Below are 12691 nucleotides of genomic sequence, written 5' to 3'. Positions count from 1 at the left end.
CATTTTTACAGAGACTTGGCTGCTAAACTTACGAAACGGAGCACTGGGAGCCCTGTGGGGCTGGAATCTGGGCTCCAGGACAAGCCTAGCACTGCAGCAGGGGAGGAGAAGAAAAATAATAATAACAAGCAGAAGAATGGGAACGCACACAGCTGCCGGGGATGAGGCGCTGACATCAAAAACTGCACACTCACTGCCGGTACCGGCACCGGCCTCGGCAGCACCTTGGACCCGCATCCCTGCCCGGCTCACGGAGGGACCCCGGCCGCGTGGGGGGCACGGGGGACACGGATGGGTCCCCACACCCCCCGTGGCACCGCGGGTGACGGCACAGGGATGAAGGATGTGGCGCTGCTCCGAGCGCCGGGGCGTCCGGGTGGGATGCTGGGCACCCCACGGAAGGGACACGGAGACCCCAAAACTCTAAGGAAAGCCATCCTTAAGGGGATGTGGGACGCTGCCGAGCGCCCCCGGACATCCCACGCCGGGGACAGCAGCGCTGCTCATCCCTCGGGCAGCCCACGCAGGGATGCTGAGCCCACGGGCAGCCCACGCAGGAGCCGCGGCACCCAGGAACCACACGCGGGGACGCCGCTCCCCCACCCAGCCCACGTAAAAACCCGGGACACCGCACGCAGGGCACACCTGGGACGCTCAGACGCCGTCCCCACGTTGGGGACTCTCGGATCGGGACACCCCACGCGGGGACACCGCGCTCCCCGAGGATGCTGCTGCCCCCGAGCATCCACCCCGGCGCCGCTTAGAGCCGCGGGCACCGAGAAAACACGGGGAGAACACCGGGAAAACACGGGGGAAACACCGGGAAAACACCGGAAAGGCTCGGGGAAGGCTCCGGGACGGCGCCGGTTCAGCCTCCCGGGGCGGCCCCGGCGCGCTCCAGGCCCGGCCGCGGGCCCCGGCGGGCTCGGTACCTTTGTAGCGCTCCAGCACGTCCTCGTAGGCCTGCACGAACTCCTTCTCCTGGCTGCGGTTGGCCGGGAGCAGCCCCGGCACGTACCCGGCCATGGCGGCCTTTGTGCCCGGGCTGGGCGCAGCTGCCGGCGGCGCGGCCAGGACCCGTCTGTGCCGGGGCCGCTTCCGCCGCGCCGCGCCCGGGACCGACCCGCCCCGGGACCCGCCCCGGGACCCGCCCCGAGACCCGCCCAGCGGCGCCGGGACCCGCCCAGCGGCACCGGGACCCGCCCAGCGGCATCGGGACCCGCCCAGCGGCACCAGAACCCGCCCATCACCACTGGGACCCACCCCGAGACCTGCCCCGAGACCCGCCCAGCGGCACCGGGACCCGCCCCGGGACCCGCCTATGGCCACCGGGACCCGCCTCGGGACCCGCCCAGCGGCATCGGGACCCGCCCCGGAACCCCCCCGGGACCCGCCTATGACCACCGGGATCCGCCCCGGGGACCCGCCCATCGGCACCGGGACCTGCCCATCACCACCGGGACCGCCCCGCGACACGCCCATTGCCCCGGGACTCCTCCACCGGGGGACATGCCCTCGAGTCGTGCCCACCTAGACCCAGCCATGGCTCCCGGGACCCTCTCACGGGCCCGGTGACGGCCCACGGATGGGGACACGGCAAAGGATGGGGACACGCCCCTGCCACGCCCCAGAGCCAAAAATTATGGTGGCCACACCCGTGAACACGCCCATTCAGAACAGGCTCCGCCCACCTGGTTGTTCTTGCTCCGCCCCGTTGAGGCCACACCCCGGAATAGGCCCCGCCCCCCGGTGCCCGCCCCGGGCCCGCCACGACCCCTGGCGGCCACTCTGGGCAGCACAGGGCGGGAGGGGCGGGGGGACAGCGGGGGTGACACTGAGGGGGACAGCGGGGTGACAACGGGGATTATACTGAGGGTGACACTGGGGTGACAACGGGGTGACACCGGGGGGTGACACTGGGAGTGATACTGGGGGTGAACCAAGAACGACACCAGGGAGTGACACCGGGAGTGACATCGCGGACAACACCGGAGGGTGACTGACACAGGCAGTGACACCAGGGGGTGACACAGAGGGGTGACAGCGGGACTGACACCTTGGGAGGGAGGGGACGACACTGCCGGGCTGTGATGCTGTGACCTCCCAGTGCCACGCTGTCACCCAGACATCCCCCAGTGGCAATTCGTGCTGCTGGCACATCCTAGTGAGCCCAGGAGGTTCATCCCAGTAGATCCCAGTGTATCCAGTGCTCCCACTGCCCCCAGGATGGGGGTCCTGCTACTTCCAGAATGGCACAAGCTGAGGGGGCTGCCGGGGATCCCCCAGGCTGTGATCCTGGCTGGAAACTGTGCCCAGGGACAGCCAGGGCCCCTGGCACTGCCTGGAGGGGCTATGGGGACCCCTCAGCATCCCCTGGTGAGGAATGGGCAGGAAAAAGGAGCCCTGAGAATCAGCTGGGGGACTTTGGAGGGGATGGAAAGGCCCCACCAAGAGGAACAGTGGGGCAGAGCCAAACTCCACGGGGAAATTGGGATTCAGGGCCAAACCTGCCTGGCATTCCCATATCCACAGAAACCCCACTCAGCCCCCACAAATCCCAACCGAGCTGACGGAGCAAAACCTCCCGTGGAAACACTGGGGCACGAAGGTGGCTGTCCCCAGGCCAGGGGACACCCCAGTCCCCCCAACAGCCACCCACACCCCGCTGAGCCCACAGGACACCCCCTCGCCATGACCCCCGCCAGACCCAGCCCCCCCCACTGGGGCGAATCCCGGCCCTTTTTGGCCATCTCAAGATGTTGCTTTTTCACCCCGATGCGCCGTTCCCATGGCAACTGGAGGGCCCGGCAGGGTAACCATGGCGACGAGAAAAGCCCCATCCCGCTCTGACAGACACCCTGTGTGTCCCCACTGTCACCCAGGGAGCCCTGAGCCCCCTCAGGGTGGGGGTGGCCGCACCCCAAATCCCTCCAGAGAATGAAGAGGGAGCAGGGGCAGCATCTCCATCTTCTTCCTCCTCTTCTTTCTCCTCCTCCTCCTCCTCCCTCAGCCCCCGGCCTGGGGTGGGGTTACACAAATCACCCCCCTCATCCCGCTTTTGGAGGCATCTCCCTTTCAGCTTGGCGCCTTAATTAGGAAAAGTAATTAACGTGGCACAGAGCGCCGGTGCCCGGCAGAACCCCCATGGGGAGGAGGGTTTCGATCGCGGCGACCTCGTGGCAGGGCTTTTGTGCCCAGCGGTGCCGGGGCCTGGCACGAATCCCTAGCGGAGCATCCCACCGGGAATGGTCAGAGAATCCTCTGGGAACGGCCCCAGGGGCGCAGCTCTGCCCGCGGAGCCGCCCGGCACTGAGCCCTGCAGAGGTGCCACATCCCTCTGACCCAAAAAACGCGTTCCCAGGGAAAGGGAAATCTGTGCCGGCCAGCTGGCACCCAGCGATTCCTCCTCGGGCAGTGGGAATGCTGCTCGGAACCTGCCCCGGCCCCGCCAGCCGGCGGCTTCGCTGCTCCCAAGGCAGCGGAGAACAAGGGGGTTTGTTCCCGAGTCCCCGGGGATGAAGCACAGCTCCCTCCCTCAGCCAGCGCTGGCTCTGCCAGCGGCGCGGGTGACGCGCCCGGGTGACAAAGGACTCCCAGGAACCTTTTCAAAGAGTCCTTGGAAAGCCCCCGAGACGCCTCGTCCATCACCCCTGTCCGCTCACCCCTGGCATCCCGGAGTCCCCCGGCCCCTCCTGCCCCAGCAGCACCCCAGCACAGCCCTGGCAGCACCGAGTGCTGACAGATTTAGGATAAAAGAGCCCTTTTTTTCCCCCAAAAGCAGCACCCCCCGCCCACCCTCACCCTCTGCCAAGCGCCTGGAGCGAGACAGAGCAAGGCAGGGCCAAGGGTCGGACTCTGACCCTCCACGTCCTGCTCTCCCCTCCCCTCCCACCACTGCCTTCAGAGGAGATGCCAGAAAAACAGGGAACGGCTCCAGAGCTGCCTGGGGACCTGGGCCAGCGTGTCCCAACCCCCCACGAGGCCCTCCCTGGGCACGGCTGTGTCCTCCTTTCCTTGGCTCTGATGGCCAGAAGGGATGCAGAGACTGATGGATCCCACGGGTAGTGAGGAGCAAGAGCCCCCCAGATCTCTGTGTGCCCCCAAAGCCAAGATCCCTGTGTCCCCTCAAACCCACAAAGGCACCACTCCTGTGTCATCTCTACAAAGTCCATGGTGGCACAAGGATGGGGCCCTGGTGCCCCTTCCTGGGGATCCCAAAAAGCCAAGCCCCATCCCCCTCCCCTCACTGAGAGGTGCCAGGTCCCCCAGGGCACATTCCTCAGGCCACCATCCCTGGTCCCAAGCCTGATCCTAATGGGAAGAAGCACTGGGGCAGCCAGCGCCCTGCAGACATTCCCACTGAATAATGCAAGCATCTGAATCAATATTTCAGCTCATTTTCAAACTTGGTGACACAAAACTGTCTCCGAACTCTTCTTTTTTTTTCCCCAGCTCAGCACTGTCTCTCTGCACCTCTCGAGTTATTTTTACTGAGGAATCTACATGAGACCGAATTTTGTGACATCCCCCTGCCTTTCATCACGGGCTGGATCCAGCTGGGGTGATGACAAGCACTCGGCATCCCGGGCAGAAACAGAGCTGGGGAATGGCTGGGCCTTGGCAGAATCCATCCTTGGGGTGTGGGAGGATGGGGATTTTGGGGCACAGAGGGTCCATGAGAAGCAGTGAATATGGGGCAGGATCCTGGTACCCCTCCATCTCCCAGCCCCTGGGATTTAGGATTTGGGATTTGGGGCAGGGCCAGCCACACCCTGCACATTTGCCTATTCCAGCCCCAGACAGTGCATTCTCAAGAACCATCATTTGAATCAACTGGTTCTTCCAGCCCCAAGATTCCCGGGCACAGCCGGATCCACACGCACCCCCCCTGACCTGGTGGCATCTGTCCCTGTGCCAGGTGCTGTCCCTGCTCCCCAGTGCTCCCAGTTTGTGTCCCCAGGCTGGTGAGCCCAGCACTGGGGCTGGTTTGGTCACTGTCTGGGGGCTGGTGGGGGTTGGCTGGGCAGAGCGGGGACCTCAGGGGCTTGTCACCCTTGTGCCCACCCCCACCAGTGAGATTAAAGCCCAGCCCCGGCTTTCTCTTGGAGCAGCAGCCAGGGACAGCCTGGCCAGGGCTCAGCAGGGGTCCCTCGGCACGGCCCTGAATCCCCAAATCCCCGTTTGCTCCGGCAGGAGCAGATCAAAGGCACCCGAAGATGTGCACAGACCCCGGCAGACACAGATCAAAGCCCTAGATGGCCATTTGGCCACAGTGAAGAACCAAATCCCAGCTCTGGTGCCTGGAGCCACCACCCTGAGCAGATTCCCCCATCCTCCCTCCCCGGCCATCCTGGAGCGGGGTCCCCACCACCCCCACAGCCGGCGCTTGGAGAAGGAGCCATCGGCCAAGGTGGGTCCATCCCTGCCTTTGTTTCTGCTTCCCATCCCCGCTCCTTCCCCTGAGCTGTGGCTGGGCCAGCAGCACATCAGGGACACGCGGGGCACTGTCCCCTCCACACGGGGACACCAGCATGTCCCAATGACCACAGCGATGGAGATGCTGATGGGCACCACAAAGGAGCAGCCCCAGCTCCATCACCCGGGCGGGAATCCCAAACCTCCCCCGGCAAATTCCTCCCCGGAGTTCAGCCAAGGGCATTGTTCCACCAAGGAGCTATTCAGTCCTTAATTAAGCATTTTAATGTCACCCAACCCTCGAGCTGGAGGTGCCCAGTCATCTCTTAACCCCAGTGCTGAGGGGATGAACCGCCCGGGGCGAGCCTGGAGAGGACAAAGCCATGGCAGGAACAAACTATCACCCTGCTCCTCGGCCACCAGAGCCACATCCACGCCTCCCCTCCTCTCCCCAGCCATTCCCAGCATCCCTGAGGAGCAGTGGGGTACAGGATGACCCCAAGAGCATCTCAGTCACCGCAGGGGAGCACCGCGAATCCCCGCAGGGAACCAACAAGGCGCTGCCTTACCTGCGACCCTGACGACAGCCCTCTCGGCCGGGTCCAGCACCGAATCTTGGCTCTTCCTCTTCCTCTGCTCATGGAGGGGTAAATTCCAGGGCAAGGTGTCCCCAGGGGGACAGGGGGAGAGGCTGCCCGAGCGCTCGCTGCGGTAGGAGCGCTCGCTCCGGCACGACCGCTCGCTCCGACATGAGCGCTCGCTGAGGGTCTCCTCGTCGGAGGACGACATGGCCCAGGGCACGGGCAGGAGGGCGGGCAGGACGTCCCTGCGGGCAGCAGCACCCTGGAGAAGGAGCAAACAGCGCGTGACACCGGGCCACCGACCGCGGGGTCCTCCCCGCCACAGGTGCTGGGGGTGGTGGAGAAGGGATCGCCCACCATGAGCGTCTCTGCCCTCTCGGCCGGGTGAATCAGCCCTGCTGGAGGTTCTGAGCGCTGCCTCAGTTTCCCCCTTGTTGGGGTTCCCGGGGATGGGGACAGTGGCACGGCTGCTCCTCTACCAGCAAAGCTCACACTGGCATCCCTGAGCTCACTCCCACAAAGCCAAGTCCAACCTTTCGGGCTCGATTTCTTTGTGCTCGGTACAAGAAGGAGCATCAGCTCGGCTTTGCCCTTTGTACCTGCAGGTTTTTCCCCTCTGAGAATGAGGATGGCTTTAAAAATCTTATTAATCATGGCAGAGGAAGATGGTAGGGCATTCTGGAGCACGCCGGGAGTGAGCTGTGCCGCGTACACACGCTGGGCAAATAAGCACCTTGCGTGAGACATATTTAAAATAAATCTCATTGTGTCCTCTAGCACGGCCAGGAAAAATGCCTGAGACTCCTACAACCGATGTGCCGCGGCGCAGGAGCCGCCTCCATCACGCCGAGCCTTTCCTTATTCCCATCATTTAATCAGCAAAACAGGAACAAAGAGACCCAAAAAAACATTGAAAGAAACAGAGAAAGGATTCCATGAGTCATTCACCCCCCATTGAAAAGCTGTGAAAAAATGAATCGCGGCCCAAAACCGCGGCTCCCCCGGCAGCCCCGAGGGGCTCAGCCCTCGCCCTGCTTTTGGGGGATCCACGGGTGTGGGGCTGGGGGGGCTGCGGGGCCGGGCGGGGTTCGGTGCCCAGGGAGCGGCAGAGCCGGGGGCTGCGGGGGTTGGAGCCGGGTTTGCGGCGCGGGCGGGGGGGCAGCAGGTGCAGGAGGCAGCGGGGTGCGGGCACGACTCTGCGGGGGCACACGGGGCCGGTGTGGCCCCCCCGGGTCCTGCTCACACCTGGTCCTACCCCCTCCTCCCGGCACCCTCCGGTGTCCGCAGCTCCAGCCCAGCCCCGGCGGCTGCCGCCTCCCTTTCCCGGTCCATCCCCATCCCCACTGGCCGCCCTTCCGCGTTCCATGCCCGCTGCATCCCTGTGTCCTGCCCTTCCCGCTTCATCCCCCGCTCATCTCCCGCTCTGACCCTGCGCTTTCCCGCTCCATCCCCGGCGCTTCCCCGCTCCATCCCCGGCCCATCCCCGCTCCATCCGCCGCCCTTCCCCGGTCCCTCCCCGGTGCGCACCCCGCTGCCCGCAGCCCTGGCCCCGCTCACCCCCGCCGGCGTTCCGGTACCGACTCGGCGCGGGCAGGACGCGGCGCTCCGGTGCCGGCCCGGCCCTGCCGTGCGCTCCCGGTCCGGCCGCTCCCGGCCCCGCCGTGCGCTCCCGCCGCCGCGGCGCCTCCCCCGGCCCGGCCCGGCCCTGCCCACCGGGCGGCGGGGAGCGGCGGGGGGGTCCCGGCCGCCTCCCGCCCCGCGCAGCCCCGGGACCGGCCCCGCCGCCCGCCCCTGCGCCAGCACAACCGGCACCTCCACCCCGGGCACCCCCGGGCAAAGCCCTCGGGGCTCCCACCCTGCGCCCTCCAACCTGCCCGTGCTCCTCAGGGCACCCCAAGGCCTGCTGCCTCCCCACCTTGCATCCCCACAACCATCCAGAAGCTCCCCGCACCCCAGAGAACCCCCCCGGCATCCTCCCAGCATCCCCCTTCCATCCTCATCCTCCGCATCCCCCCAGGCCCAGGGTAATTAGAGCAGCCATCGATCGGGGATCGGGGCCAGCAGCATCGCGGGGGACACGAGCAGGGAGCGGGGGACAGGCTCGGGAAGGTCCGGAGGGCCGCGCTGGGAGAGCCGTGAGCTGCCCAGGGCCTCACCTGCAGGGCAGCCGGGCATCCCAGCCGCAGCCGAATGTGTCCCAGCGCCAGCTGCGGAGCGGGCAGGGACACCAGGAGCAGCCCGAAGGGGTGGCGGAGCTGCAGGACAGCCCCAGCCGCCTGGCAGGAGTGAAGCAGGATAAACCGCTCCGGCTGACGGCAGATCCAGCCGCCCCGCACCGACGGCGGCATCCAACGAGCAGCAGCAGCAGCAGCTCCGTGCCACGGCCCCGGGCCAGCGCGGCTGCTCCCGCGGCGCCGCACTCGGCCCGGCCAAGCCCGCCGCCCCAGTGCCCCCGGGGTCTCGGCGCACCCGAGTGCCCCGTGGGCATCTCTCCCCCGCCGGTTTTCAGATCTCATCCCAAAACTTCTTGCTTCCCGGTGTGTGTTTTCCTGAGTGTTTCCAGCGAGGGGGTGGGACGCGGCGGTGGAGGACACAGGGCGTGGGGTGTGGTGACACTTGCTCTTGGACGCAGCTTGGGACGTGGCTGGAGAGGAGCACGTGTTGCCCTGCGGCGCTGCCCGCTGGGATGCAGGCATAGGGAGGAAGCACTTGGCCAAAACCCGCCCGGGTGTGGATACACCGGTGGGGTGACCCCACAGATGCACGGCCAAGGCCTCGAAGACACGAGGTCCAGTTGGGAATGAGGCCGTGAGCTCTGGGAACCCTCATGGGCTGCAGCCAGGCCAGGATGCTGCTGGAGAATTGGAGGCAGAGTGACTGGTGCACAGGAAAAGGGAGTGCTTGTGGTCTGGCACCAGTCCCACCGCCCCAAGGACAGGTGACAGCGACAAGGCCACCACCCTGGTCCCACCCTGACACTGCTTTCTGTGCAAGCCTCACACCCTTGCAGCGTGCGGTCAGGTCCACCCCGGACACTGCTGGATAAACGCACTCAAGTTGGGGCTGTGATTCCCATATTACGAGGGACCCCAAAACCCGCGGGAGCTGTGGAGCAGGGAAGGCTCATCCCAGCAGAGCCGGCGGCCCCAGACGCGCTGGGAGGGAGGAGGGGAGCGCCTCAAGAGCCAGACGCTGCCGCAGCGCCTTTCCCAAAGCTCCCGGACGGGTTGGGCGGCTCAGCCGCGTGTCTGCAGCGCTGCCGGCCCCGAGAGCCCGGCCCCGGCCAGCCAGGCCCCCGGCACACTCCGGGGTGATGCTGCGACACCCTCGGTCACCCCTGCTCCCCCTCTTGGTGACCGGGCACCGCTCGCCCTCGGGACACCACGCAGGGTTCACGGCTCGGCCGGCTGCGGGAAGTCCGGTGCTGGCTGCAGGGTGACGCGTGCCTTTGTCACCTCGTGTCACCAGCCGGGCTCCAGCCTCCTCCCCTCACGGCGTTTTCGGAGCAAACCCAGCCAATTCCAGCCGTGCTGAATCCCGGAGGAGCGCGGGCGGCTGGGAGACGGCGCCTGTTCCAGCCTGCGTGGATCTCACACCCGAAACGCGCTTCCCGAAATCCCTCGCAGCGCCGCGAGGTGCTGGATGGATTATTTGTGCTGCGAATCTGGGTTAGGATCGTGCGTTGTTTTGCCTACGTGGAGACAGGGAATCGTTATTTCAGGAGGAAGGGGGAGGCAGGTCCTCCCTAAATCATTTCATTTCCCTGTTCCTGTGCTGCTCAGCAGGATTGAGGGGACCCCTGGGACCCCGAGACCTCGAACATCCACAGGGGAGATGTCTCCTGGTGCAAATCAGCCAGAACCCAGCTCTGCCCCAAGAACTGTCCCCTCTCCCTCATTAAAACCTCTGCCCAAGCCCCAGGCTGAAATCTGCCTTTTCCCTTGACTTTTGATAAATTATTCATCTCCTGAGAGTTGTTTGTTCCCCCTCTCCGAGGCAGAGAGGAGCTGCAGATGATGCACAGCACATCCAAGGAGCTGCAGGAGGTGGGGGCTCAGCCCAATCCCAGACCCCCAACTCCCACTCCTGGGGGCTAAGGGTTGTAGGAAAATGGGAATGAGAGGCTGGGGGGAGGGATGGCGCTCTGCTCTCAGCAGCTCCTGCCCAGCCAAGGCTGTGCCCATGGCAGAAGCAGCTCCCCACGGAGATCTCCCACCCCATCCCAGCCCCGGTGCCTCCCACCCAGCTGGGACGTGGCATCACGCCGTGCCAAAAAAGCGACAAAAAAGGCAAAGAGCAAAATATAAATTTGGAACTACTACAGGCTGGATATGGATCCTGTTCAGGGCCCCGTGGTGAGCCACACTGTGGAGCTGAGGATGCTCCAAATCCCTTTGCCCAGGGGAACTCGGTCAGGAGCATCGGATCCATTTTCGATCCCTGCTGCTCAGCCAGAGCCTCGGCCTCTCTCTCCTCCCAGCAGAGCCAGGAGGTAGATTTTTTTTTTTTTCAATCTCTCATGAATTTGAGTTTTCATCAGGTCTTTGATTATTCCCTTTATTGGCCGAAATTCCTGACAGAGCTTTTAACTCCAGCGAATGGATCCTCGTGGCTGCTCTTGGCTGCGATAGCGCCGATCTCCGGAGCAATTAGATTTTGAACGGATCTAAAGAGCCACTCGGGAGCCAGGAGCGTTCAGATGCATCCCAATATTTCCTCTGACATCTGGACTGCTCCATGGGATGAGTCACTCTCCACACCAGCCAGGCTTTTTGCTGAGCCTGGGTTTTTTTTTTTTTTCCTCCTCTCTCTGGAAAAGGAACACTTCCTAATCAGAACTGGGATTTTTTTTTTTCCCAAAGGAGCAATTCCTGGGAGTGCTGGCCCGTGCTGCTGTGTGGCTCTGGGTGCCACCAGCCCTCACATCCAGCTTGGGAGGAAGTTGTGATGCCACTGGCAAAGCCTCCACCAGAAAAGCCATCCCCAAAATCTTCCCTGCATTGCCAGTGCCTCCACCAGTGCACATCTCTTTGGGAAAGGGAAGGATAATTAACGATAATTAATAATCATCCATAATGAGCGATTGCAAGTGTGAAGGCTCATGAAGATTTCACCTCCTGGCTGGCTCTGCTTCCCAAATTTCCATCCATGGGTGAAAGCCAGGGAGTGACCCTGGGGAATTGCAGTGTGGTTTGGTGAGGAACCAACTCCTGGAATAGCTCAGCCCTGCTCAGATTTTCTGGGTGCTTCCTGTGAGTCCCCCATCCACAGTCTCACCCCCTCCCTCACTCCTCCTCCCTAAATCCCCCCAGGACAAATCACTGAGGATAAATAACTCTGATGGCTCCATGGCACCACTCCATTTCCACCCCCAGCACGATTTTTCCCTCTTTATCCATCCTTTATTTGTTCTGGCAGCTCTGTAGTTTCCCCCTTTCCACCTGCAGCCATTCCCTTTTCCTCACGTGGCTCCCGTATTTTCCCTGTGTTTCCCTCCTCCTTGCCCACTTTTAAAGCTGGAGTGCTGAGATCCATGGAGCACTGATATCCTGATGTTGGTTTTCCAGAGTTTTCATATTTAAACCAGAATCCCTGAGGATTATTAGTCTCCATCAGTTACTGCAAGGACAGCCAGGAATTAGCCAGGATCCAGCCAGGATAGGGTCTTGGGTCAGTTATTCCTGCTTTGGGCAGGAGAAAAATATCAGAATTGATGAAAAAAAAATTTAAAAGGGCATTATTTCTTATCTAAAATAGAGGGAACACACATGGCAGAGTGTGGATCAGCAGTGCCAAACAAAGGCAGACACAGGGAAGAGCCAGTCCCGGGTCACAGATCAGAGGATTTGAACCCAGACTGGGAATTTGGAGCTCTCCAGTGCCACCCTCCCCCAGTGCCTGCCCTGCCAGGGAGAATTGTGGCTCCAGCCCCGGCTGTGACTCAGCCAGAGCACAGGGAATCCATCTGGGCTGGAGCAATGGATCCATCTGGGCCTGGGGGGAGGGAGAAACCTCGGGCAGTGCTTGGGAAGGCAGCTCTGGGGGGGGAGCTGAGGGACAGGGGCAGAAATCCCAGGAAAAGCTCCAACCCTGCTGGGATGGCTCCTCACAGATCACTGCTGTCCTGTGGAATCCAGGGAAGGGCTTCTTGCAGTGCATTTTGTTCAAAGGGGAAATAACAGAGCTCTCCTGGTTCAGATCCCTGCCTTGGACACCCTGGGATGGCACAGAGCCTCCAAAACCAGCACCCAGCTGAGATCCCTCGTATCCAAAGGCACAGCAATCCCAGGATCTGCCCAGATCAGGGATCCATGAGATTCCTCTCCTTTGCCCACCATGGGATTCACGCCCCAGGAACAGCACAGACCCATCTGTGGGCAGGGCAGGGGTTTGGAATGTTCCTCCTGGAATGTCACACCCCTGCCCCCAGAGGTCACAGCCTTTGTCATCCCAGCCGGGATTTGCTGGGATCAGGAATCTCACAGCAAAGATCCAGCATTAACTCCACCACCAGCAGTATTAAAAACCCGGATTAAAGCACAGAGCTGGCCACTCTCCACTTCCAGGGATTCACCCCCTTCAGTGCTGCTCCAAAACTGGGGGAATTTGGAGGGAATGGAAGGAAAAACTCTCCTCGGGAAGGACAAACCCCCTGGGCTGTGCCAGGGACTCCATGGATCCTGTTGGCATATGGG

General features: G+C 63.2%; 1 protein-coding gene across 6 annotated transcripts in view; it reads right to left on the bottom strand.

Annotated features, from left to right (window-relative positions):
- Positions 1 to 6243, bottom strand: part of MACF1 (microtubule actin crosslinking factor 1) — a 137695-nt gene extending 131452 nt beyond the window's left edge. For 5 of the 6 annotated variants that reach the window (XM_088178165.1, XM_088178158.1, XM_088178164.1 and 2 more), the window contains exon 1: positions 5985 to 6243. In XM_088178165.1, the coding sequence (XP_088034291.1) occupies positions 5985 to 6204 (220 nt within the window). In that variant the 5' untranslated portion in view covers positions 6205 to 6243. Of the gene's footprint in view, positions 1 to 932; positions 1045 to 5984 lie in introns of those variants that run through there. The other variant, XM_088178161.1, reaches the window with a different exon arrangement.
- Positions 6244 to 12691: the final 6448 nt, after the last annotated feature.

Source organism: Sturnus vulgaris, chromosome 24, assembly GCF_052056855.1.
Source record: "Sturnus vulgaris isolate bStuVul1 chromosome 24, bStuVul1.hap1, whole genome shotgun sequence".
Taxonomy (NCBI): Eukaryota; Metazoa; Chordata; class Aves; order Passeriformes; family Sturnidae; genus Sturnus; species Sturnus vulgaris.
Note: the sequence above shows the minus strand (reverse complement) of the source record. Positions and strands in the feature narration are given on the sequence as shown.